Genomic DNA, 27,166 nt, shown 5'->3' on the forward strand with positions numbered 1-27,166 from the left:
GTAGTTGGATCATGACCTAAAACTGGCCTCAGGCAGAAGCAAGGCCCTCTCTGAAAAATAAAGTAAAAAGAGCTTGGGGGTGGTGGTACTTGGCTAGCAAGTACAAGGCCCTAAGTTCAAACCCCAGGGCTGGAGAAGAAAACAAAAAACAACATTATCAAGACAGTGAAAGAGACTTGGATGTAGGTCAGTGGTAGAGTGCTTGCTTAGCATGTGCAAATTCCTAGTTCCAGCCCTAGCACCCCAAATTTTATAAAGACAGCTCACAAAATGAAAGCAAATGTTTGCAAATAACATACCTGGTAAAGGTTTATTTATTTATTTTAAATTTTTGACAGCACTGTGGTTTGAACTCGGGGCCTCACAATTGCTAGGTAGGCACTCTACTACTTGAGCCATTCCACCAGCCCATGTGTGTGTTTTTTGTGTTTTGTTTTTTTCCAAAATAGGGTCTAACAATTTGCCCACCTGGCCTCAAACTTGCAATCCTCTTGCTTCAGGTTCTTGAGTAGCTGGTGTTCACCATATCTGACTAAGCATGTGTTCATTAATCTGCTGTGCTAAGCAGTAGTTAGATACCTTCCATAAATGATCTCTTCTAGTTTTTATGAGAATCCTAAGTGATAGTTATTGCCACTATTTTACTGAGGAGGAAACGGGGTTATCAAGGTGAAATAATTAGCCAAAGATCATATGACTGTCAAAGCCAAAATATACACTTAATTTGCTTTATGTTGTTTAATTTTGGAATGTAGTTTGAAGTCAGGGTTTTGCACTTGCTAAGCAGACACTCTACCACTTGAGCCATGCTCCCAGCCCTTTGCTTTGCGTATATCATGATCCCTTGTAAAGCTGAGGTGCCATTATATTAACTGAATAAACTGAACCAGTGCTCTTATCAAGATTAAGTAAAATCATAATGGACTGACCTGAAGAATAGATCAGACATTCCTACATTCCCAAATATCATATTCACTTGAGTAGAATAAGAAAATTTGTCATAACTGTCTACTTCTGTGCATAGAATAAGAAACACTGTTAAATATATATATGTATGTATATATATATATATGCACATCCTCTTTATTTACATTTGGTGATCTTAAAATGCCTGCTGCTGATGGATCAGTTTATCCAGGCCTGACACCTCAGAATAGAAGTTGGTAATTGTCAGAGGTGAAACTAATATAAAGAGATTTGTAAGTCAACAATTGAGCACACCTGTTCAGGGCTGGCCTCCACATTTTCTCCTCTGTTGCCTGAGGTTGAGACTTCTTCATGGATTACAGTAACACTTTTTGACAAGCTTAGACTGGGTGGAACTGCCATGTAATGACAGAATACAATTGATGATATCTCAGTAATGCATTCCTTTTTGATTCGGGTTGTCACCATTTATTACTGTAAAAATATTCATCGTTAGCTGGCCCAACCTGTCCATTTTTTTCTGAAACAATAAGGCCTAACAAAGTATATTTACTTTTCTAATTATGAAATAGTAACTGGCTTTGGGGACAGTATGTCTAGTTATTGTATTTTCTTTTATTTACTCTTGTTTTAAAATGTAGCTATCTTAGTGTTCCCCAAGTAAATATTAAAACCTAATGTCTTCTCAAGTGGCTGTTGATAACTTTCTCAGAGTTGTAAACCTGGCAGATAACTAAAGAAAATGTTAATGGAAACATTTTCTCTCTGTATGTTACCATTTAAAAAGGATCAGAGGAAAGTGTTCTTGTTTACCCTAACCTAAATCCCTATCTTTGAAGACATTTATATCCCATGCACTGTTTTCCCATGGGGCCTTACATGACCATATTTGTGAGAAGGAATTTGGGAGCTGATACGCATTCTATGTTTGTCTTGAATTGATTAGCTACCAAATTGAGGGAGTACCACTGGTTGTTTCTGGATTTAAAAAAATAATGTGAGGTCTTGTCATAAAATGATAAGTATATGAAGTTTACGCATCTCATTTAGCTCCTGTTTAGCCATCCTATGTGATGTGTGCATGATAAATACATACAATTTTGTCAATTAAAAATTACTTAATTTTTTGAAATAGTAGGAACAGTCCTGTTCTTTAAGAACTTACCATCTAAAGTTGGAGAGCCAAAGCATATCCTTACAAAAATATCCATAGCAACAGTTTTGTATATTACCTAGAAGAATTCAGAAGGAGCTATTTTCTAATCAGGAAGAATTTCTCTAAAGAGGTAAGATTTGACCCAGTTCCAGAAAGGGCAGTATAATACACAGGAGCAAAGGTAAAAGGAAACAACATTATAATGTGGGGGAAGCCTAAACAAAAAAATAAAATGGAAAGGTTGAAATCATGTTTGTCTAGCTTATAGAAAGCTAAGACTTTGGACAATAAAAGGGCAGAAAAGGAGATTCAGTTGTCTTCCTCTAGAAGTTTTACTAAGATGTCTTTACCTCTCCAAACTTTTCTTATTTTTATACCTCTCATGAGGGTCTTGAGAATTCTCTGACACTTTTATTTCATGAATTTGCCTTGACTCCAGTTACCCATCCAATTACAGTATCATTCCAGTAAGTGTTAGCAATATAGTATGAAAACATTGACAAAGGTGACACAAAAAAGAGTTAACAGGAGGAAATGTTTGAATCTCAAAGTATGATGCATATGCATCAGGTAAATCACCCTGAATTTGTTTTAGCCACCAAAACTATATACTTTCTAGGGACCTGCTATATGCCTACATTTTATTCAGCACTAGTAGATTTAAGGATGACACAATTCTTCAGATGTTCAGTGATGTGCAAAGAATTCCGGTATATTGACATATTTTCCATAGTGGAGGTGTATTAGGATATTGAGTTGGAAAGGATAGTGGTGGTTATAGGAATCGTTACACATACTAGAATTTACAGAGGTTCATACCAAAAATAAGTCATTTTACTATAAGTTTATTTGAAAAGAATTTTTTTTTGTGGTACTGGGACTTGAACTCATGGCCTTCACCTTGAACTACTCTACCATCTCTATATTTTTGTGTGTGAAGAGTCTTTTGAGATAGGGTCTCTCAAACTATTTTCCCAGACTGGCTTTGAACCACAATCCTCCTGATCTCTGCCTCCTGAGTAGCTAGGATTACAGGCGTGAGCCATCAGTGCCAGGCTGAAAATAAAATTTTTAAAAAGGAAAATAAACAGTCCATAGAATGGTCTTAATATGAATTTTTGCAAAAATATATTCTTTCATTTAATAACTTTTTGAATGTCTATTATAATAGCTACTGTTTTAGGCATAGGATTGGGTCTTTTGCAAATTCTTTAAGGCAGGTGTTATATCCATTTTAATGAGGAAGAAACTGTAACAGCGTTTAATGACTTTCCCAAGTCATAAACTAATTGGGAAAAATCTTATTTTATAAACAACAGTTGGGATTATATACTCTGCTTAAATATATGCTGTAGCCATTAGAATAGTAAATCTCAAAGTGTAATACACTGACTACTAGCATCATATTCACCTGAGGAGGTCAGTGACCTATTGATTTGTTCCAGTTCCTCTTATATAAACATATGTGTGTTTGGAACATAAAATGAGATAATATACACAGGCATGATTACTCATATCTTCAGTCCCAGCTACTTGAAAGGCAAGAGATCAGGAGGATCATAGTTTGAGGCCTACCTGAACAAAAAGTGAGACCCTATTTAAGCTGGGTGTGATGATACATATCTGTGATCCCAGATATACAGAAGCTGTAGGGAAGAAAATCATGGTCCAAGGTCAAGCAAAAATGCAAGACCCTACCTGAAAAATAACTAAAGCAAAAAAGGGCTGCGGGCATGGCTCAAGTACTGGAGCACCAACCTAGCAAGTACAAGGACCCTATGTTCAAAACCCCTAGTACCACAAAAAAATAAATTAATATATATATGTATGTATATATGTGTGTATATATATATATGTATATCACCTCATATTTAGTAAGCACTATGTAAATAAATATGATCTATTTAATCTTACTTCCTCGTACTACAATTAAAGAAACTCAGACTTCTATGTTACTTGCCCCAAATCACTTATAAAATCAGATCTGTTTTTGCTTTGTTTTTTCTTTCAGCATTATTTTCCCTTAAATTTTTCTCTTATAATGGTGCATCCAGTAGGTGAGTGGGGCTGAGGGAGATTTTCAAATGATTTTTAATTCTTTCATCTTGATTCTAATATTTTTTTGTTTGGTTGGTTAATTTTTGTTTTGATTTCATTGCTGGGTTTTAAACACAGGGTCTCACACATGCTAGGCAAACACTCTACCATTAAGCTACACCCCTATCATTTTTTTTTATTTGTCAAAGAATTTTGTTCAACTCTCATTTATTATGAAATACATTTTTTTAAATCACATAATTCTCTACAATATCTAGTTTTCCTTCATGTCTCTTTTTATTATCATATTGTTGTACTGGAGTACATTTTAACATTTACATCATTTTGTTTTTAAATAACTTTTTAAAAAGTATTTTGCATACTTTATAAAAATACTTTCTTAAATTCTTTTTCATAAAAATTTTATATCTTATGCATGCATATGTACATATTTACCCTGAGGAAAAGGTAGACTAAATAACTGTATATAAATTGCAAAGGATACAACCTATGGAATTTCTTCACTGCATATGTTCCAGAACATATACTTCATTAACCTGAACTAGCTTATTCATGCAAAGTAGTAGAAAGTTGTAACCAACCCAATATTTTTGTGACCATCTCTAATCTAGGAAGGGAGTAAAACCTTCTATATGAGTTTTTAATCCAATGATCAACTTGAATGTATAGCTTTGAGTGTCTAATTTCTGTTTACTAGAAGTTTGAACTATAGGATTTCACTTTGAAAGTCAGGACCAACCAACCATGGAGAACAATCCATCATATTCTTGAAGGCCTTTTCACATTTGCTTTTCAAAATGATGTCCTTCTGTGAAGAAAGTAGCTATCTAGCATATACCTGCCTTTTTACTCTTCACTTTGAAGGGACTGCCCATTATGCATTCAGAATGCTTTCTTTTTAACTATTGAACATAGTTTAACTGGTAAAATGGTTGGTGTATATTTCAGCCCAAGAAAAATTCTACCAGTGCCTTCCATGTAATAAACCCAAGCAAAGCTACACAGGGTGACACCGTTTCTACCCACAGGGAGTGTGCCACTTATCTCTAAAAATGAAACATCAGATTCTGAGGCAAATAGGGAACAAATAGACTCAAAATGGGGAGACAAGAGTCCATATAGAAGTGGAATGGGAAGAAGTTTAGAAGAAGAAGAGATGAGATAGGCTAGAAGAATTGAAAGCGAGATACAGTTTGAAGTAGGCCTAGGGTAAGTACTCTTTTCCTGAGAGTGGCTCACTGGCTCTTGAGAGACAGCTATGAGTTGGTAGTTAATAGCTGCAGTGCTATATTACCTAAATTCAAGTCCTAGCTGTGCCACCTAGCAACCAGTTAATCATTTTGAGAAAAAAAAAAAAACTTAAATTTTTTGTACCTTAGTTACTTACTTCATTTGGTAGCTATTTGATAGGGTTCTTGTGAAAATTAAATCAGGCTAGTATATATATATAAAGTGCTTAGACAGGAACCTGACATATAGTATATTCTCAGGAAGTATTTTTTGTAAAAGTGATAATATAAACTGAGTTTGGAAGAATGAGTAGGAAGTAATCATTTGGATAGAGAAAGAAAGACATGATAAAAATTTGGAAATGAGATGCAGGTTGTAGGTGTCAGATGACTTGAGACATGTGAAAAAGGAAAAGTAATTCAGTAAGGCATGAAGGAGTTGTTAATAAGGAGAAAGAAGGAATGAGGGGTCTGAAAATGAGCATTAGGGCATATTTTTCTAAGAGTATACCTATATTCTGCTTGAGTTTGAACTTTAAACTGTTAGTGACTTCACTTCTTTTAAGCAAGAAATTGACATAATTAATTTGTGATTTAGGCAAGCAGTTCTGATGGCTATGGCATTTGCTCACTAACTTTGTTCTTATCTTTATAATACTTATTTTGTTATAATATATATGTTATTTTGTTTGCTGTTGTAAGTACAGTGCTTTTCAGAGTATAGTCCACTCAGCACACACTTGCTAAAAATACAACAGACTTGTTCTGGGCTTACATGCTGGACCTACTAAATCAGAATTTCTTAGGGTGAGCCCAAAGAGTCTTTTTTTTTTAAATTAAGTTTTCTATATAACAAGTGGCTCCTATGTATCTTAAAATTTGAGAACCATTGGTTTTGTGGAAAGAATATAGGCATTCTAAATAGACCTACGTAAAATTCTTTACTTAGACATGTTACATAGCCAATTTGAGTCTCAGTTCATCAAGTGGAAGTAATAACAACTTCTTGTGGTATTATGGGGATGAAAAGAAACAGCATATGTAAAAATGACTAACCCATAATCTGTTCTCATGTCTATTACTCTCCTTTCTAAGCTAATACATTTATTCCTATAACTTGTGAGAAAAGGAAATTACCTTACTCATCTTACTGTCTTAAGTTTCAAACACAAAACCTGACATCAAGTAGGTGTGCTGTAAATGTTTTAGAAATTTGTAGGTAAAAGAGTAAATATGAAGGAATGAATTTTTATGGGGTGAGACTGGAAGCTGTGAGACATGCAAAAGCAAATGCCATAGTCTGAGCAAGAGATGGTAGGGTCTAAACTGAGGCGTCATGCTTGAAAAATGTACAGGCCCCATCCTCGGCTACTGGTCAGAAATGTAGATTGTCACTTAATTGGTTTAATCTTAATAGAAACTCTCACAGGTTATTCAGTTTCCTGTAAAGTGACATTGTGAAGGTAAGTAATCATTCGAAAGAAATTAGCAAACAGTCCTAAATCCAGCTTTTCAACTCACTGCCACATACCACTTCTATGCAGATGAAAAAGAATCTTTTCTAAACACATCCACCGGAAATTCCAGAGACATTCTAGCAAAGCAAGAGATCACTGTTGGGACTTGGAGCTTCCTTGCTACTTGTGAATTTAGCTATCTGTTTTCATAGTCCTAAAATGGACTATTTTGAAATTTCCCTATTTAAAACTTGATAACTAGAGTTTTTTAAACAACCAGTTAGTCTAACATTTAGGTTCTATCTTTGATATAATACATAGGAACCTGAAAGAATATTGAGCTTTAGATTTGCCGTAATCCTTATTTCAATGTTTTTGAGCACTAACAGTTCATTAATGATTTTATAAACAAATCAGTTTAGCAGAATAAATTTAAAATGTTACTGGGTAGATGTATAGCTCAGTGGTAGAATACTTGCCTGGCATGTGCAAGGCACTTGACTCCATCCCTAACAACAACAAAATTTTTATTTGTGTGTGTGTATAGAAATAAATCTCTGGAGCGAATGTTTACTCACTGTTTATTTTTAAAGAATCTACTAAGTACCAGGGACTGCTTAGAACTCAGGATACAGAGATAAACAAGGCACAGTCTCCAGTATGCTTAAAGTCTGGAGAGAGAAATAGACATGTAAGTAGATGAGGACATTTCTGCAGGATAATACCAGGCTGGAGGTAAATGTCCATTCCTTGTGGTCCTGCTTTTCTCTATGCAGAGCCCATTAGTAGTCAAATGAGTTAAATCAATAGCTGGTTTTCCTGTTTAATTTATCAAGTGGAAACATTATTTCTTGCAACCAGGAAAATTCCATGGCTGTCTCCTATGCTGATTTAAGGAGTGTATTTGAACTGTTTGGAAGGAAGAAGATTTAGAAGTGGAGAAACATAGTAACAGAAGTGAAGCAGAAAGAACTATTAGGCACCAAGAGGCCTGCATTCTAACAAGTTGTATGACCCTGGGAAAATAAGTTATTCTTTCTGAGACTCAGTTTCCTTATTTCTAAATAGGAATAAAAGTCCCTTCTTGACCAACTTAATTACTGTGAATATACATGTAAAAGTACTTTTTAAACCTTGAAATATAAGACTTAAAGGAATTAAAAGTCTTAGATAAGAACATAGATAGAACTTGGTGCACTTTCCATTGCAAATAATTAGTTAATGATAGATTTGATGAGATAAACAAGAAAATGAGAGCTTTTTACAAAATGGAAACCACTGTGATAAAAGAAACCTAGGGCCAGGGAATTCATTCTTATCACAGAGATGAGACCTTCTAAATTATTCCTGATTCGAGTCTGGAAATGCTTAGTACACTTCAGAGTACAGTTCCACTATCTGTTTTTCCATTTGATCCTTACAGCCTTGGCTACCCTAAAATAGAGCAAACCTTGGGCTTGCCCTGGGTCCTTATACAAAAGTCCTTCCTCCATCTGCCTTACTGTGTTCTGCCCTACTCCGTGTCCTTAGTGTGTGATTACCTACAGTCATATATAAAGATATATTTATATATGATATACATATAAAGATATATATATAATATATATATATATATATATATATATATATATATTATATATATATATATATATTATATCCCTACATGTGCCTTTGCTAACTGGCTTTTTCCTCCTTCCCCTTTTATTCCACATGTGCCCCCACCTATACAATGGTGCTGCCCTCATTCAAAGTGGGTCTTTCCCCCCTTAATTAATTTTCTCTGGAAATACCCTCAAAGACACACCCAGGGGATGCTTTACTAATCTCCTAGCCGTTTCTCAATCCAGTCTCCTAGATGCTTCTCAGTCCAATCAGAGTGACAAGATTGACCACCATACCATGTAAAATATGAAATAAGCTCTGTCAGACCTTGGACTTTAAATCTTTCATACTAATGTCAGAGTGAAGTTATAGCTTCTAATTTTTTGTAATGAACAAATTAGTTACTTTTTCCATTTAACTTTTTCCTTTTCCTGAAACTCTCCATAGACTTTTATAAATGTTAAATCCCACTTTTATTCTTTCTTTACTGAAAGTTGAAAGTTTAAAAGGCAGAAAGCAACATTTTCAAGGAGATTATTTATTATTATAATTTAAAGCAATTATTTTAAAGGACCAGCTAAGTTTTTCTATAAAGGGCCAGATAATAAATATTTTTGGCATTGGAGGCTGTCTACTTTCTGTCACAACTACTTAAATCTGCTATCATAGCACAAAAGTAGCCATAGATAGTACATAATTGAATGGGCATGACCATGTTTATAAAAACAGGCCAAAGGCCAACTTTAACACAAAGGCCACAGTTTGCTGACCTGTAATTGAAAGTAAGCACTTTCATCCTGTCTTAGCTGTCTTGTTTTCAGAAAGGACTCCTGCCTATAAAAGTGGCCAGCCAAGGAATATAGTATTCATATTTTATGAGAGATTATTACATCATCTTTGTGTTTTACACACTCATGTATACACACCCACACCCAAAATATCTCCTGAGCATTTAGCTAGACATACCATATAACACCTGTTATGTTGGAGAGAAAATATGTTTGACTATTTCTATGGATACCTTTTTCAGATGTCTGCTCTCCATGGACATGTTCCTATGTAAGGAATTTGCATGTCCATTTAGAAACCTGTTGTGGACTCTGTGTTAAAAGCATAGGTCTTTTCTCCCAAAATCCTGCCTTGATCCTAAGAGATTAGGGCCCAGTCCTAGTATTTAATCACTCTTCTGCACCAACGTGGATTAACTCTCTCCATTTATGGATTTCCTGAAAGTAAAAATAACATCCCAAACATTTTTCACGTAAACAATATTAGATATTTTCCTTTTTTTTAAATGGTGCTGGAAATTGAACCCAGAACCTTGCATGACCTCTACCATTGAGTTACATCTCCAGTCAGGTATATTACTTTTAATCAAAAATATCCTTGCTTTCTATAAGATCAGTAAGATCCTGTTCTGCAGACTGATAAGATCTTCCCAAGTAGTGCTTTTCAAAACTTAACACATGTAGGATAGAAATCACCTGGAGGTATTTTTTAAGTTCTTATTCTGATTCATTCAGTCTGGAGTGGGGCCCAAGATTCTACATTGCTTACAAGCTCCAAATAGATTTCAGTGATGTAAATCCTAGTATTTACCATTTCAAATATTCTTGATTATTTACTCATTTCATTCATCTATATTGAAAAGTCAGAAAACATTTTTTCTTTATGTATGGCTTCATTCTCTATATTCCCTCCTGGAGTTATTTGTAGGTGCTTACTAGACACTGATTTTATCCTCCATAACACTGAACTTCTCTATCTTATTTCATTTCTGTGGTCTCTCTGTTATAATTTAGATAATTTCGTTAGATTAATTATATTTCATTAATTCTCCCTTTGTGTCCCAACTTCTGTTAAATCTATGCGTTGATTTTTGCAGTATTATTATCATTTATTTTCTAAAGCTATGTTGAGGTATAAATCAATATGCAGTATACCTACATGAAGTGTACAATTTAACAAGTGTATAGCACCTTTGCCACAATCAAAACCATGTACCTCCAAAAGCTTCTTCAAGTACCTTTGTGATCTCTCTCTCCTTCCCTCTGTCAACCCAAGTCTCATGCATCCATTGACCTTTCTGTCATTATGAATTTGTTTACATTTTCTAGAGTTTTGTAAACAATTAAGTCATACGATTTATACTTACTGTAGCTTCTTTTTTAAATTCATTTATTTATATGTGCATACATTGTTTGGGCCATTTCTCCACTCTGCCTCCCCTCCACCTTCCTCTCCCCCCAACCCCCTTGCTTCCAGGCAGAACCTATTCTTCCCTTTTCTCTAATTTTGTTGAAGAGTAGACATAAGCAATAATAAGAAAGACATAGTGTTTCTGCTAGTTGACATAAGGATAGCTATACAGAGAGATTGCTACCATTGCTTCCATGCACAAGTGTATTACAATCCGAATTGATTCATCTCTGCCTAACCTCTTCACTACTTCCTGGTCACCTTCCCAAATTGACCTTTGCCATTTTAAAGTTACTGTATTAGCTCCTCTGCAGTGGGGACATCAAACACTTTCAAGTTTGGGGTTTCCTACCTATCTCCATTCCTCCTATATGTGCTCTCCCCTTAGCGTGTCACCCACGTCCAACAACATTGCTTCATTTGCCCTAGATCTAAAGTCCGCATATGAGGGAAAACATGAGTTTCGGTCTTCTGACCCTGGCTAACCTCGCTCAGGATGATGTTCTCCAGTTCCATCCATTTACTTGTGAATGATAGATTTCATTCTTCTTCATGGCTAAGTAGAAACTCCATCATGTATAAATATCACATTTTCTTAATCCATTCATCAGTAGTCAGGCATCTTGGCTGTTTCCATAACTTGGCTGTTGTGAATAGAGCCTCAATAAACATGGGTTGCGGGGTGTCTCTGCAGTAACCTGAGTCGCATTCCTTTGGGTATATCCCCAGGAGTGGGATTGCTGGATCATATGGCAGATCTATGTTTAGATTTTTCAGAAGCCTCCAAATTTTTTTCCAGAGTGGTTGCACTAGCTTGCATTCACACCAGCAGTGTACAAAGGTTCCTTTTTCCTGACATCCTCGACAACACATGTTGTTGTTGGTGTTTTTGATGATAGCTATTCTAACAGAGGTGAGGTGGAATCTTAGTGTGGTTTTGATTTGCATTTCTTTTATGGCCAGAGATAGTGAACATTTTTTCACATGTTTTTTGACCATATGAATTTCTTCTTTTGAGAAAGTTCTGTTTAGTTCAGTTCCCGTTTATTTATTGGTTCATTGATTTTGGGAGAGTTTAGTTTTTTGAATTTCCTGTATATTCTGGTTATAAGTCCTTTGATGTATATCTGGCAAATATTTTCTCCCACTCTGTGGGTGGTCTCTTCAGTTTAGAGACCATTTCTTTTGTTGTGCAAAAGCTTTTTCATTTTATGTAGTCCCATTTGTCCATCCTTTCTCTTAGTTGCTAAGCTGCTGGGGTTCTATTGAGGAAGTCCTTACCTATACCAATTACTTTCAGAGTATTCCCTGCTTTCTCCTGTACTAACTTCAGAGTTTCAGGTCTGATATTAAGGTCCTTGATCCATTTTGAGTTGATACTAGTACAGGGTGATAACATGGATCTAGTTTCAGTTTTTTACAGATAACCACTTTTCCCAGCCACATTTGTTGAAGAGGTTGTCTTTTCTCCATTGTGTGGTTTTGGCGCCTTTGTCAAAAATAAGGTGGGCATAGTTGTGTGGATTCATATCTGGGTCCTCTATTCTGTTCCACTGGTCTTCATGTCTGTTTTTATGCCAGTACCAAGCTGTTTTTATTGCTGTTGCTTTGTAGTATAGTTTGAAGTCGGGTATTGTGATACCTTTAGCATTGCTCATTTTGCTGAGTATTGTCTTGGCTATTTGCAGTCTCTTGTGTTTCCAAATGAACTTTAGGGTAGATTTTTCAACCTCTGTGATAAATGTCATTCGGATTTTGATGGGAATTGCATTAAACATGTAGATTGCTTTTGGTAGTAAAGCCATTTTAACTATGTTGATTCTACCAATCCATGAGCACAATAGATCTTTCCACCTTCTGTAGTCTTCCTTGATCTCTTTCTTCAGGGGTTTGTAGTTCTCCTTATAGAGGTCATTCACATCCTTTGTCAAGTTTACTCCTAGGTATTTGATTTTTTTTTTTTAGGCTATTGTAAATGGGATTGTTTCCATATATTCTTTCCCAATTTGTTCATTGTTGGTGTGTAGAAAATCTAATGATTTCTGTAAGTTGATTTTGTATACTGCTACCTTGCTGTAGCTGTTTATGGTGTCTAGGAGATTTTGGGTAGAATTTTTGGGTCTTTAAGATATAGGAACATGTCATCTGCAAATGATCATGAGTAGTCTCCTTTAACCTTGTATTTCAGTGCTATGTTCTTAGGTCACTTGTGTTGACTACTTTCAATATATGACCCTAAGTCACTGAGTCCAGAGCTTGTCTATTCCTTTGAGTGTCTAATTCAATGAAGATAGAAAACACAATTCTCCAAACCCTGTCATGATTGACTTAAAATTTTATATAAATGCCACTGATAAGTACTTACTATGCCCATTCTCTGAACTCTTAAGAGAAATTATTACATAAGTATCATGACAGAAGGTCAAATACCTATAATACCTATCTTCTCTGAATAAGAAATGGTTTTACAAAAAACCCTGCTGTTGCTTTCAATAGTCTTCATATTTTTCAATTTGCTTTTATGTTCACCTGTTGATGTTATCAAACTAACAATCAGAGTTCTGTAAAGATTAATAAAGTTTATTAGTGAAAAGAATAGCATTACATTGGGAATATGCATGGTATAGTAAATTGTGACCAAATTCAAAAATGTCGAGGCATGGTGGAGTTTTTAAAGGCAAAAATGAAAAGGATCACATAACGTATTTTGAAATAACCATCCTTGACTCCAAGAATTAACAACAAGCATGATGCTAGTCCAAGGTTGAACAAACAGTTGCTGGTCAGGTATCCCCAGGAAAATTTGGAGGGTTATTTTGTTGGTTTGGGGATTTTTTTTGTTTTTGTTTTTTGTTGGAGGGAGTTGTTTGTTTTGCGTGGAGACGGGGTCTTGCTATGTAGTCAGGCTGAGCTTAAACTCACGATCTACTACTTAAATCTATCCAGTGCTGAGATTACAAACATGTGCCATTGCTCCTGGTTTGCAAAGTATTTTTTGCATAAAGTTTTAATAGCACTTGTACAACATTGTGATTGTGGCAGAGTCTTTTGTGGTAGTTACTACCAAGCAATTGTGTGAGATCCTCCAGAACCTCCTAGCTTGCTTTATTGTTTTGTTAAGAGTTTATGTAAGCAACTCCATTTTGATTCTAACAACTTTGAGAATGGATATTTGGGTTATTTCCTAATTTGAGGCTATTACAAATGAAGCTGCTATAAACATTGTAAACACATTTTTATATGGACATTTGCTCTCATTTACTTTGGGTAACTACTTAGAACTAGAATGACTAGGTCACATGATAGATATATTCTTAATATTTTAAGATACTGCCAGAGTAGTTTCCAAAGTGGCTATACTGCTTTACATTGAGACCAGAAGTGTATAAGAGTTCCAGTGCCCTCCTCATCCTTATCAGTACTTGGTATGATTAGTCTTTTTTAATTTTAGACATTCAGATAGGAGTATAGTGGTGTCTCATTGTGGCTTTAGTTTGCATTTCCTTAATGACTAATGAAATTGAACATCTTTTCATGTGTTTATTTGCTATACATGTTCCTGTACTAATAAAATGTTTGCAGATTTCTTGCCTATTGTAAAATTTGGGTCTTTTGCTAATTTTGTATTTTAAGAGGTCTTCACTTGACATATAATTTGAAAAATTTTTCTCACAGTCTTTGGTTTGTCTTTTATTCTCTTTTATGTAATAATAGTTTAAATTATCTCTAAGAAAGCAAAAGTTTTTAATTTTTATGAAGCCCAGTTTAATTATTTTTCTTTTATATGTAATATTTTTGAGTCTGATCTAAGAAATGTTTGCCTAACCCAAGGCCACTATTTTCTCCTATATTTCTTTAACTAGCATTGTTACAGACCTCATATTTATGTCTATGATCCATCTGAGTTAAATTTTGCATGAGTTGGAGTTCTGGAGATATGTGGATTTATGGTAATTCTAGCACTATTTGTTGAAAGGCCATCCTTTTTCCATTGAATTACCATGGCACTTGTCTTCCTTCCTTCCTCTCTTCCTTCTTCCCTTCCTTCTTTCCTTCCTTCCTCCCTCCCTCCTTCCCTTTCTCCTCCCTCCCCTCCATCCTTTCCACCCTTCCTTCTTCCTTCCTTCCTTTTTCTTTCCTTCCTTCCTTCCACAGTACTGGGGGTTGAACTCAGAGCTTCATGCTAGCTAGGCAAGTGCTCTACCACTTGAACAATGCCCCTAGCCCCTGCCTTTGCACTTTTGTCAAATATCAGTTCATATGTCTGGACTCCACTCTGTTCCATTGTTCTGTTATCTTATCTTTACACCAATACCATACACAAACTTTATAACAAATCTAGAAATAAAGTAATGTGAGTCCTGTAGCTGTACTTCTTTTCACAGTTGTTTTGGCTGCTCTAGATCCAGTGTATTTCCATATGAATTTAATTTTCTAGGTACAGATCATTTGCATGTTTTGACACATCCCTAACTATTTGATATATTTTATTCTCTTATAATGTAAATGGTATTTTTAAATTATAAGTTTTGATCATTTGCTGCTAGTATATGGAAATACAATTGTTTGTGTTCTATTTTATATCCTACAACCTTACTAAACTTAGTTGTAATAGCTTTTTGATAGACTCCATAGAATTTTTCACATTTCTAATGCTTTCATCTCTGCATTAAAGAAATACTTTCTTCTAAAAATTTTGTAGTTTTAGCTCCCCCACAGTCCCACTTTTACACTTGTGTCCTAGTATTATTATTATTTAGGCCTAGATTCTGCATATGAGCAAAAACATGCAATATTTGGCTTTTTAGCTTGGCTTATCTCACTAAACATCATGATCTCCAGTTGTATTATGTTTTTCTCTGACTGCTTTCAAGGTTTTTATTTTTATTACTGATTTTAAGCAATTTGGTTATGAGGTACCTTGGCTCAGTTCCTTTTGCTTGGTGTTTGTTTAAATTCTTTTTTTTTTTTTTTTTTGAAATAGTAAAGTTTGAACTCAGAAACTTGATCTTGGTAGGCAGGTGCTCTACCCCCTGAGCCACAACCCCAGCCCTTTTTTGCTTTAGTTATTTTCCACATGGGGTCTGTTGCTTTTGCTTGGGGCCAGCCTCTGACCACAGTCCTCCTACCTCGCAGCAGCTGGGATCAGAGGTGCATGCCACCACATCTGGTTTATTTGTTGAGATGGTATCTCACTAACTTTTTGCCTGGTCTGGCCTCAAACTATGATCCTGTGGGATTACAGGCATGAGCCACTGTGTCTAAACCAGGGTTTGTTTAGATTCTTGAATCTGTGACTTTAGTTTTCATCATATTAGTAAAAATTTTGACCTTTATTTCTTAACTTTCTCTTCCTCCCCAATGCCCTATTCCCAGTCTTCAGTTATACTTATATTAAGCTACAGACATTACCCCAGAGATACTTTTTCCAGCTCCCTCACTTGCATGGGTTCAAAATAAGGTCTCTGGGTGTGGTTATACACGGCTGTGATCCCAGCATTTGTGAGGCAGTAGGAAGATCGAAGGTTTGAGGCCAGTCTGGGCTACATAGTGAGTTCAAAACAAAACAAAACAAAAAAGACGATGACTTTCTATGGGACTGCAGGTAAAAGCTCAATAGTAGAGGTCTTGTCTAGCATGCACAAGGTCCTGAATTTAATCCCCAGCACTACAGAAGATAAAGTAAGGCCTCAAGGGCTAGGGACGTAGCTCAATGATGGAGCACTTGCTTAGTGTGTATAAGGCCCTGAGTTTGAACCCTAAAACCATAAAATAAAATAAATAAGATCTGAGCTCCAGTTAGGCTTCTGGGTTACCAAAATGGATAGTGTACCTTGTCATGTTTTATGTTATAGCTCAAATTTCAGTTTCCTCTTTATTTCAGATACCCAGGAAACTGTCTGTCTTCCTCACTACCCCCTTACTCATACATTCTCATTCATTCTCTCTCTCTCTCTCTCTTTCTTGTTCCCTCTCTCCCTCCTGCTCATTCAGTAATACTGTTTAATATGCTTGTTATATTTTATCTACTCTAAATATTTATAATAGACTTTCATATTATTTTGATCCATAACTCTTTAAGAATAAGTAGCAGAGCCATTTCCTGTTTATAAGGATCTATTTGTTTGGAGCAGAGTAGGGTCTTCATTCTAACATGGGCACTCAGAAAAACCAATAAGTATCTTATATGTGTAGTTTTTTGTAAGTATTTGAAAACAGCCTAACCTCTTCAGTGTGAAATTTGAAATTTTATATTAGTGTTTTGGAACTTAGCTGATGATTATTTAACATTACTGAGAAATAATAATTTGCATCTAAATGCCATTTTTTGTTAAGTTCCACATTTAACACTTCATAACATGTGCCAATAATCTTTAATGGATTTTATTTTTAGTGGGTTCTAGTGAAATCTCATTTCAATGGCTGTGGTCTCTGGCATATAAGATTTTACTGAATCATCTTGTGTGCCACAGTGGGGGGAAATACATGCTTTATAGTAAGAGCAACTAAATTTGGATTCTAATTCCAGCTCTTAACAACTCATTATAGTAGGGAAATAAATACATTTAAATAAATACCACTAGTCTGAAAAATACTTAAAGGCTCCAGAACTTCCGGTTCTTAAGTGTTGAGCACTGAAAATTCCATTCATCCAACAAATATGTAATGAATGCTTGTCATATGTAGAGTTCCTTAGATGCTATCAGAGACATATACAAAAACATATAAAATGGAGTCTTTTACCTCTGGGAGATTACAGCTCAGGTAGGAGCAGTGAGATACGTATATCAACGCACAAAGCACAGAACAGTAGGAAAGCAGTAATACCTGTGCTACAAATGAAAGCCTCCATTTGGAGCTATCGCTGACTTCTGAGAAATCCAGCTCCTCACTTCAGTGTGCCAAGGAGTATTTTAATACTAACTTTTGTTAGTATTAACTATTTTTGTAGCTCAGGCAGCACCTAAGACCTATTCTTGAATCTGCTTATCCAGCTGTTCTACTTCTACACTATCAAGGTGTATTTCTATTTGCTTTTCTGTGTCCTCTTAGATTTAGCAAAGGAAACCTCTGCATGAACAGTATATGTTGGACAAAGAAGTTCCAAGAGGCACACCTACAGGTTATGAGAACAAATTATAGATTAAATGTTAACCCCAATACCTGGGATTTTCTGGAAAGTTTAATAATATAGAATAGTATAGGGGAACACAGAAGCAAAGCTTTTCCTAATAATTGCCAAAATTGAAGATAACTGTGAACAGGACAGTTGAAAAAGCAAGTATAAAATCTACAGGAAAGACAAGAAGAAATAATAGTCATTCACAAGCAATTGTCAACACACAAGAAACTATGACCATGATAAATTGGGAAATTTCATTCTAAGCCACATGCCTGGGCCAGCTCTTCTGTTGAGATGGTCAGAAAGGGCTATTAGCAAGGGAAAGGGTGTGGGGGGGAACTGTAAGGAGACCTGGATTCCAATATAAACTCTGCCACTGACCTTACTAGATGGTCTCATACAAATCAATTCCCCTTAAAATTTCCATTTCTTCCTTTCTCGTGTGACTCCTTTGGACATGCTAGTCCTCTTATATTTCTAAAAAAGTATGTGAAAAAAGGATTTTGAATGATAGAGTTGATGAATAAGAAATCTAGGTGGGAAACAACATTATTTAAGGAACAAAAAGAAAATAAAACCAAACACTTAACAATAGATTACTATACTACATAACATTGATGAAGGTGGTCTAAGCAGGATTATCTGTTTTCCCATATTAAACTGTGGCCTTTCTCTGTATTCCCAGTGCTAATATTATATGCCTAACATAAAATTAATGCTTACTGGACTGTCAGTGTGGCTCAAGCCATCAAGAGCCTGCTTTACAAGCCTGAAGCCCTAAGTTCAAACGCAGTCCCACCAAAAACAAAAATAAAACAGTCCTTAAATTTGATGCTTGCTGAATATTTATGAGAGGGAAAGAAAAAGAAAGGAGAAAAGGACAGGTATGAAGTTCTGTCACAACAGGAGCCACAATCTAGGGTAAGAGATCCTTTATTTAGTGATCTTTCGTATCTGTAACTGTCTGTTTTAAAACAGAGCTGTTTGCTTAAATTATTTATATTATAAACAGTATTTGTGCTTAAAAGGCTTCCAGTTGTGATAGCTCGTCCCTTTGTTGTATGTACCTAGTGTCATAACAAGTCATTCCTGCCCAGGCAGTCAATGACATTAACTCAGATGGCACTGCTGTTTGGATGAGCTGTGATTCATGTATTCATCATGTTCTTAGGCCTGAGGGTATGGCTTAGTGGTAGAGCATGCAGTATGTGCAAACCCCTGGGGTCATTCCCCAGCATCAAAAAATTATATAGATAGATACATATGTGTATTAAGCATATGACTATTAAATACCTCCCAAAAGCTAGCAGCATATAAAATATTATAGACAAGTTCTCTGCTTTGGGGAGCTTAAAGTATTATTGGGGGAATCCCACTATATTAAATAATTATATAATAATTGCTATTGTGATAAATGCTTTAAAGGGAGGAGACTGGGGATATAGCTCAGCAGTAGAGCATTTGCTTGGCATGCTAAAGGCCTTGGGTTCAATACCTAGCACAAAATGAGAAAGACCAAAGTGAAAGATAACCACTTGGAATTAGTGAAAAAATATTTAAAGGAAAATGCTTCCATGTCTTTAAAATATAAATACTAACTGCTGAATATGTCTCTAGCCAAAATTTTTAAAATCAGCTTTTATTCATGTATACTATTATTTAACATGTAAATTATTTGTTTTGCAGCCTGAATGGTCTCTCAATTAGATTAAGCATGGTTCTCAATATTTTAATCCCAAATATAATTTCCCTAGTATATCCTTTAAATATGAGTAGTGTAACAATTAGCTTCAGGTGAGAAACATCCAGGTCTTCCTAATTTTTTGTTTGTTAATTGTTAACAAACAATTAAATGTTGCTATTCATTTCAGAGTTTTTGAAATTAGTTGAAGTGTTGGAACTAGAAAGAGTATTAGGCTTCATAGAGGTATCAAAGAGAGGACCTAAGAGAATGCTGAGCACATACTTAAACTGGGTAAGCATACAGTAAATTGGAGAGACAAACGTAAGAAAGTACTAAGCTAAAGTTTATGACACTTCCAGTTTTATATGTCAAAAATTGGTGACTTTATATGGTTTATATAAGCTTAAAATTCATTTACTTTTATAACAACCAAAAAAGAAACTTACACTCTAACACAGAAAAGTGTACATATTTACCAAGTATAAGTGCATATATATTGGCTGTATTCCTGAACTTAACAAATGAGAAATTCTGTTAATGAACTTTGTTTTTTCCCCCTTGGGAACTTAAGGCCTTGTGCTTGATGGGCAGGCATTCTACTACCATTTCAGCCACACCTCCAGCGCTGAATTAACTTTTAATTTCATGTTAAATCACTATTTAAATGTAAGCAAGATATTATAATCACTTTAGAAGCTATAAATTCTCTAAAAGATTTTCAACTTATATAACATCACACTCACTTCATAAGTGTGAATTTAGTGGGAAAATATCTAGATAACCAAAGGTGTTTGGGGAGGGAAGGGGACAAAATTTTAGTGGTATGATATAAAATGAGTAACGAGTATTTTTCTTTCAACCTCTTTTAGCTTCTCTCTCAGTCCTTAGTCCCAATGCTGCCAGTTTCCAAGTTAATCTTAGAAAAAAATCAGGGAAAAGGGGAAAAGGAACAAGTAATTGTGCAAATGAACTAAGTGCCAGGTGCTTTGCTATATTATTGCATTTAATTCCCACAGTAACCCTATAAGGCAAATATTATTTCTATTTTATAATTGAGGAACAAATCTAGAAAGGTCAAATAGCTTAAGGTACACAGTTTATAAGTAGTAGAGCTAGTATTCAGAAATTCTTATCTCCACTGTGTATCGTGTTGCTTGTTTGCAACCTAAGTTCCTCATGTAATTATTCATATAGGAATAAATTCGTATAGGAATAGGCCAGAAGGATCATCAGTGGTTTTTTCTTTTTAAAAAAATATGATAAAAACTACTTCAATATTTTTGTTTTCGTTTTTTGAGGATGAACGTGAAGCCAGAGAAAATGTGAAGAGAGAACAAGATGAGGCCTATCGCCTTTCTCTTGAAGCTGACAGAGCAAAGGTGGGTTTCGTCAAGGTACTCTGGAATATAGAACTTAATCCTCATGGTCTTTGGTATCTGAATACCAGTCATCATCATTTTGAGCCCTAAAAATGATAGATTTGCAATGAAGAAAGCTAGATTCAGTTAACAGAAAATAATTCTATCCATGGTTCTTAAAGCATGACTCATTTTGACAAACCAAAGTTTGTCAGAATCATGAAAAGTGACAATGAAAATGAATCTAGTATCTGTTTTTTAATTGGTCTATAGTGGAACCCAGCAGTTTCTTAGAAGCTCTTTAGGTGATTATAATGTGCGGTCAGGGTTGAGAATCACTTATTTACTCTTGAGCACCTGCATTGAAGAAGGAGCAGAAAATGACTAAGCCACAGCTTCTGCCCTGAAAGAAAGACTTTAATGTGGTAGAGCAGATTAGGTCAAGAACAGATAGCTGTCACATATTGCAAGGATCCTAAAATCATAAAAGAAGCACTGAATTCTGCAAGAGTTCAGTGAGCAGAAGCTTCAGTGGAAAAGTCTTTTCAGTTTTTTGGGAGAACAAGGAAATGGGAATGTTTTGTAGAAGAAGTGGTATAAGTGAACTAGATAAGGAAAGAAATCATAATACCTTCCAGAATGCATTGCAGATGAATAGAGGGTGATGTGAATAGAGTTTGAAATTTGTTGAGAGAGAGTGGAAAAAGTCAGAAAGAAGAACAAAAGAGAGATCCTAAAGGATCTTGAGTGTCCCTTTCCCCGAGCTATATCAAAGGTATTTGAATAAGAAGCCAGCACTATCAGAGAGCTCTGCTTTTTGTTACTTTCATTTCCATTCTTTTTTGTTGTTGTGCTGGGTGGCAGTATATTTGGGCATTTACAGAAGTTCTTGCAATGTATCAAATATATTATATTTGAATTCATCCCCTTCCCATTCTCCTTCATTTCCCTCCCCCCATTCCTGGAATAGTTTCAACAAATATCATTTTTCCATTTACATGCATGTACACACAATATTTGCACCATATTCAACCTCCTTCACCATTTCACCGCCTTCTCCCTACTCTCACCATTACCAAACCCTCCCACCCCAAGACAGAACCTGTTCCACCCTTCTGTTCTCCAATTTTGTATACAAGAAAAAGAAAAAAAAAATGACACTTTTGCTTGTTTAAGATAGCTACACAGGAAGTTTCCTTGTGGCTCTTCCATGTATATGTGTGTGTGTGTGTGTGTGTGTGTGTATTAATGTCCAATTTGGGTTCATCTCAATTTTTCTTCTTTATACCTTAGTCCCTTTCTTTCATTTCCATTCTTGTTTCAGAGAAAAACATTGCTTTTACCACTATGTACTTCTGGATTATATTGAATAAGCCCTTTGGCTATAACTTGCTCCTTTTTTCCCTCCCACTCTTTTTTTTAAGGTAAACATTTATTAAATGTTTGCTCCCTTGTTTTATCACCAGAGGGAAGCTCATGAGAGAGAAATGGCAGAACAGTTTCGTTTGGAGCAGATTCGCAAAGAGCAAGAAGAGGAACGTGAGGTGGGGCATAATTTTAGGAAACTTATTAAAAAGTTGGGTTGTATTTCTACTGTATTTGATACTCAGGCTGTTAATATTTCTTACAACTATGTCTTCTTTTCCCAGATTCATTTTAAGAAAGTTATTAAAAAGCTGGTTTGTATTTGATACTGAGGCTGTTATATTTCTTACAACTTATTTCTACTCTTCCCAGACTCTTTTTAGTATGAAAGACTGAACCTTTCTTTAAGAGAATCATTCCTGATCTGTTGTTTGGAACTCTTAGGAAACTTAATCATGTACTAGATTCATGATTTTCTATTACCTTCAGTTCCATTCCCCTTTTGTTGCCTAACACATACTTCCCATCCTTCCTGGATATTGTCTCATCCTAAGAATATCGCCACTATATTTTCCATCCATTCCCCAAACTTTACTTTACCCACCAAAAGATACTATGAGTTACTTCTGCAGCATCTTACATTGGGCTTCTAAATATGCCTAGCTGATACTACCCTAACTTTATGTCTATATCAATATAGAAAGTTCACATTTACTCACATTATAAATATTTTTAAATACTTACTGTTTACCCCCACAATCTTAGGGGATAGTGATATAGACATGGGTGTTCCCCACCCAGAGTTCATAATCTCAAAAAAAATTACTATATATAATTTTGTTATAGATATATGTTGTAGATGTATACCTAAATGCAATGGGAATAAAGGGAAGAATGCCTAATGACTTTCTAGGATAGCTTCACAGAAACGGACTTTTAGAAGTTTTTTTTCCTAGACATGGGGTTAATAGCAAGATTCACTTTAAAAAGAAAAGCCATTTAACAAGTATTTTAAAAGCCTGGCAAGTCGTAACTGGCGCTGTGGAAAATTCTATTAGTCATCATTCTTGGTCAAAAGATGTCTGTTTCACTTTTTTCACATATTTTTGAACAAGAATTGTACTGAGCACTGCAAGAGAAATAAAGGATAATAAAATGTTTTCTGCCTACAAAAAGGAAGATACAACAAGTCTACAACTTACAGCACCTCAAGAGAAATGTGCTAAGTGACATAAGATAAGTAAAAGCAAAATACTAAGAAGTTCAGGGGCATAGGAAAATCTTTCACATTTTGGCAATCAGACAACATGTGGAAGAATTAAGTAATATTTGAGCCAGGTCTTGAAAGATATATAAGATTACGCTATTTGGAAATCAAAGTTTGTTCACACTAACACGTTAGACATGTACAAGATGCTAAGTCTGACAAACTCTAATTCTCTGTCCTTTGAAGGCAGAAAATATTGTGTTGAGCATTTTCTGTGCATCACGAACTCTGTTGGCTGTTGTGCATATGCTTACTCATTAACCATTGAGTTTCAAAATGGGAACAACTGAGAGTCTGTTCTGGGTCTTTATTACTACAAAACTCCTGTTCTTATACTCTATTCCAATCCAAGGCCATATACCATTGGATGTGTCTGTAGGAGTCATGTATTCTACATACTGCCTTGCTAAAATGTCGAGAGTACATAATTATTTGCATGTTCTGGATTTAGAGCTTGATAATATATGTGCTTTCTTCTAATGATTTACATAATTTACCCTGAGCTAAAATTTTCTGGTTTTTTCAAATGTAGATGAAGTATAGCCTCTCATAAAAGACCCTATACATATCCTTTATCATAACTCTGTCAAGTTGACCATCTCTAATCTGAAAATCCAAAATCAGAAGAGCTCCACAATCCAAAACTTTTTGAATGCCAACATGATGTCACAAATAGAAATTTCCACACCTGATCTCACTAAAAATAAAAGCACACTAAAAATATTGTATAAAATCACCTTCAGGTTATGGGTATAGAGGTGTATGTGAAGCACAAATGAATTTTATGTAGGTCCCATTCCTGAGATGTGTCATTATGTAGGTGCAAATATTCCAAAATCAAAAAATTCTGAAATCTGAAGCATTTCTGGTCCCAAACATTTCAGATAGAAGGTAACTCAACCTGTATATAGATTCTGTTAACATGTGAGAGGATGAGGCACAGGGAAGAAAGAGCAGGTGAGATTTTGCAGGCAGTCATTACCTTACACTTGTTTATTGATGTGCTCCCATAAAATGTAAGTTTGGGTAATACTGTGTACTCTACCAAAGAGTTACAAAGGTTATTGTAAGTCTCATCATTAAAAAGCTTCATTTTAGTTTAGTCTTTTCCAAATTTTTTGACCCTATTTGTTTATTTGTTTCATGGAATACCAGTTAACATATTTCAGCACATTAGTGTGCCACAAACCACAATACCAGGGAATAGCTGGTATTGTGCACCTCTAAGGAAACTGAGACCCAGAAAGATTATATGGTTTGCTTATTGTCACCAAACTGGTTGAACATAGAATCTGGAACAGAAGCCAGGGCACCTGACTTTCCACAGTAATACTACTTCCCTTCTAATGGAAATTCTAACCCATATAATTACATTGAGAAATAAGAATGGTTATGCTATTTTCAGTATCTCCAATATTTCAAGGTCCTTTAGAAAAATGAAGTATTAAGGGACTGGAGGCATGGCTCAAGTGATAGAGCTCCTGCCTCACAAACATGAATCCTTGAATTCAAACCCTCATATTGCCAAAAGAAAAATGAAGTATTGAATAGTCAAATCACCTTGGTCACAGGGAAATACCTTAGTAGTTGACCTTATTTTGGTGGGTGGCAACTGTTGGAATGAAATTTGATCTAATCTTTGGCCATGATAAAGAAAATATTTATAAGACTATTCTAAAGGAAAATCAAAGGAATTATAGCAAATCTCTCCTGTATTTTACCAATTAATATATTTACTTATTCTTTCTAAAATCAATTTCAAGTGAGATATATGAATGTATATAATACAAAGTGATTAAAAAAGGAAGAATAGATATAAAAATAAGGGCAAAGGACAAATAAAGAAAAATTAAAAGATGGCAACAGACACCAAATGAATGTGATAGGGTTCTATAAATTTGTTCAAGATGAGCCACAAAATTTCTATTCTTCTCTTGGGCCAAAACAAAGGAAAATATGATAGTTTAGAAGTTTTGTGTGTAACATCAGATAAAGGCTAGTCTCCCAGAAGGTACCTAGATTTTTCTTGTACTGAGACCTCAAAGCAGTGCTTCCTAAAGTTTCCTCTTCTCAAGAGGAAGCTTTGCAATGTGATAAATACTATTGCCAACAATAGCTACAATAGCAAGTTACATATGACAGCTTCTTACAGTTTTTTGTATCTAATTTATATTCATGAGGCCAAAGCACAACTTAGTAAAATCATCTCTACAAAGATCCAAATAATACATTTTTCTAGAAAGGGATGCATTTTCTTTTTTTCTTTCTTTTTAAAGACAGGGTCTCACTAGCCCAAGCTACCCTCACATTCCCTCTGCCTCAGCCTCCCAAGTGCTGGAATTATAGATGTGCACCAACACACCCAGTTTAAGGGATGGATTTTGTAGCTGTGAAATTTGTGAACTACATATCATCCAAGAAATCCTTCCTGCATGTTGGGAGGTTTTTTGCCATTGAGTTTTTGGCCAATAGAGCAAGTTTCAACTAAGGTGTTATTCAGTGAATATTCAGCAGGTATTTATCAATCTTATTCTATACACAAATCATTAAATCAGTTGTTATGGATACTTACATAATTCACACTATGTTATATGTGTAAGACATAGTTCAGTCCTTGGGGAGCTCACTGTCTAATGGAAGAGTTAAACAAATAATAAAAAAAAAAAACCTACAGGAAGATGTACTGTATATTTTAAACACCATTAAAGTAGCACAGAGTGCTGAAAATATTTGGAGGGAGGAGATGATTTCTGGTAGGAAAGCAACCAAAAAAGACTTCACAGAGGGAACTGCCCTGGAGAGTTGATAAGAGTTTGATGGTTAAACATGAAGCAGAAGAGGAATTTTTTGTTGTATTTTTGTTTGTTTTTTTTTTGTTTAGGCAGTACTGGAGTTTGAACTCAGGTCCTTACACTTCTAGGCAAATGTTCTACCACTTGAGCTCCTCCCCAGTCCTGAGAGCATTTTGATTAGATTAATGAATGGATGCTTGGATGGAAGGCTAAGGGAAGGGCATGCAATACATAATCATGAACAGATAAGACACAGGATTTGCTCAGAGAAAAATACGCAGTCTAATATTTAAAGTTCTTGTTGAAAGGCCAAATAAAAAATTATATTTTTGCCTATCTAACCAAAATTGTTTCCTTTTAAGCTTCAGTGCCTCCTCAAGTAGAAAACATTAAGTAGTATTAAAACCATTAAGCAGAATAGAAGAACATGATACTAGAAGCCTTGGTACTTTCCCTTTAGTTTTCTGATTTGATCTTTACAACCACTCTACAAAATTGGTAATGGAGTTATCATTACTCTTTTTAAAATGAAGATAAAAAAATCATAGCATGATTAAAAAGCCCATTTTTAAATCTTACCTAACATTTGTCTGATAAAAACTCTTCTCTGGTATCCATATTACTTACTACCCCATGTTGGAAGAAGGAAAGTGGGACCATGAGTAGGTTATTAAAGTAAAACTATTCTGAGTACTGAACTCAGAGCCTTGTGCACTTGCTGGGTTGGTGTTCTACCACTTGAGCCATGTCCCCAAGTTCTTTTTGCTTTAGTTATTTTTAAAATAGGTTCTCACATTTATGTCCAGGCTGGCCTGGACTGTGATCCTCCTATTTATGCTTGCTGCATAGCTGATGACAGACATATGCCACCATGCCCAGCTTTTTATTGGTTGACATGAGGTCTTGAGAACTATTTACCTGGGATCAAACCACAATCCTCCCATTGTCC

The 27,166-nt window shown here is 35.2% G+C and overlaps 1 protein-coding gene across 3 annotated transcripts in view; it reads left to right on the forward strand.

Annotated features, from left to right (window-relative positions):
* Window positions 1-27,166, forward strand: part of Faf1 (Fas associated factor 1) — a 410,583-nt gene that overhangs the window by 333,370 nt on the left and 50,047 nt on the right. For all 3 annotated transcript variants that reach the window (XM_074080173.1, XM_074080176.1, XM_074080174.1), the window contains 2 exons: window positions 20,734-20,814; window positions 22,260-22,337. In XM_074080173.1, coding sequence (XP_073936274.1) covers window positions 20,734-20,814; window positions 22,260-22,337 — 159 coding nt within the window. The remainder of the gene's footprint in view (window positions 1-20,733; window positions 20,815-22,259; window positions 22,338-27,166) is intronic.

This window comes from Castor canadensis, chromosome 7 (assembly GCF_047511655.1).
Source record: "Castor canadensis chromosome 7, mCasCan1.hap1v2, whole genome shotgun sequence".
NCBI classification, from domain to species: Eukaryota; Metazoa; Chordata; class Mammalia; order Rodentia; family Castoridae; genus Castor; species Castor canadensis.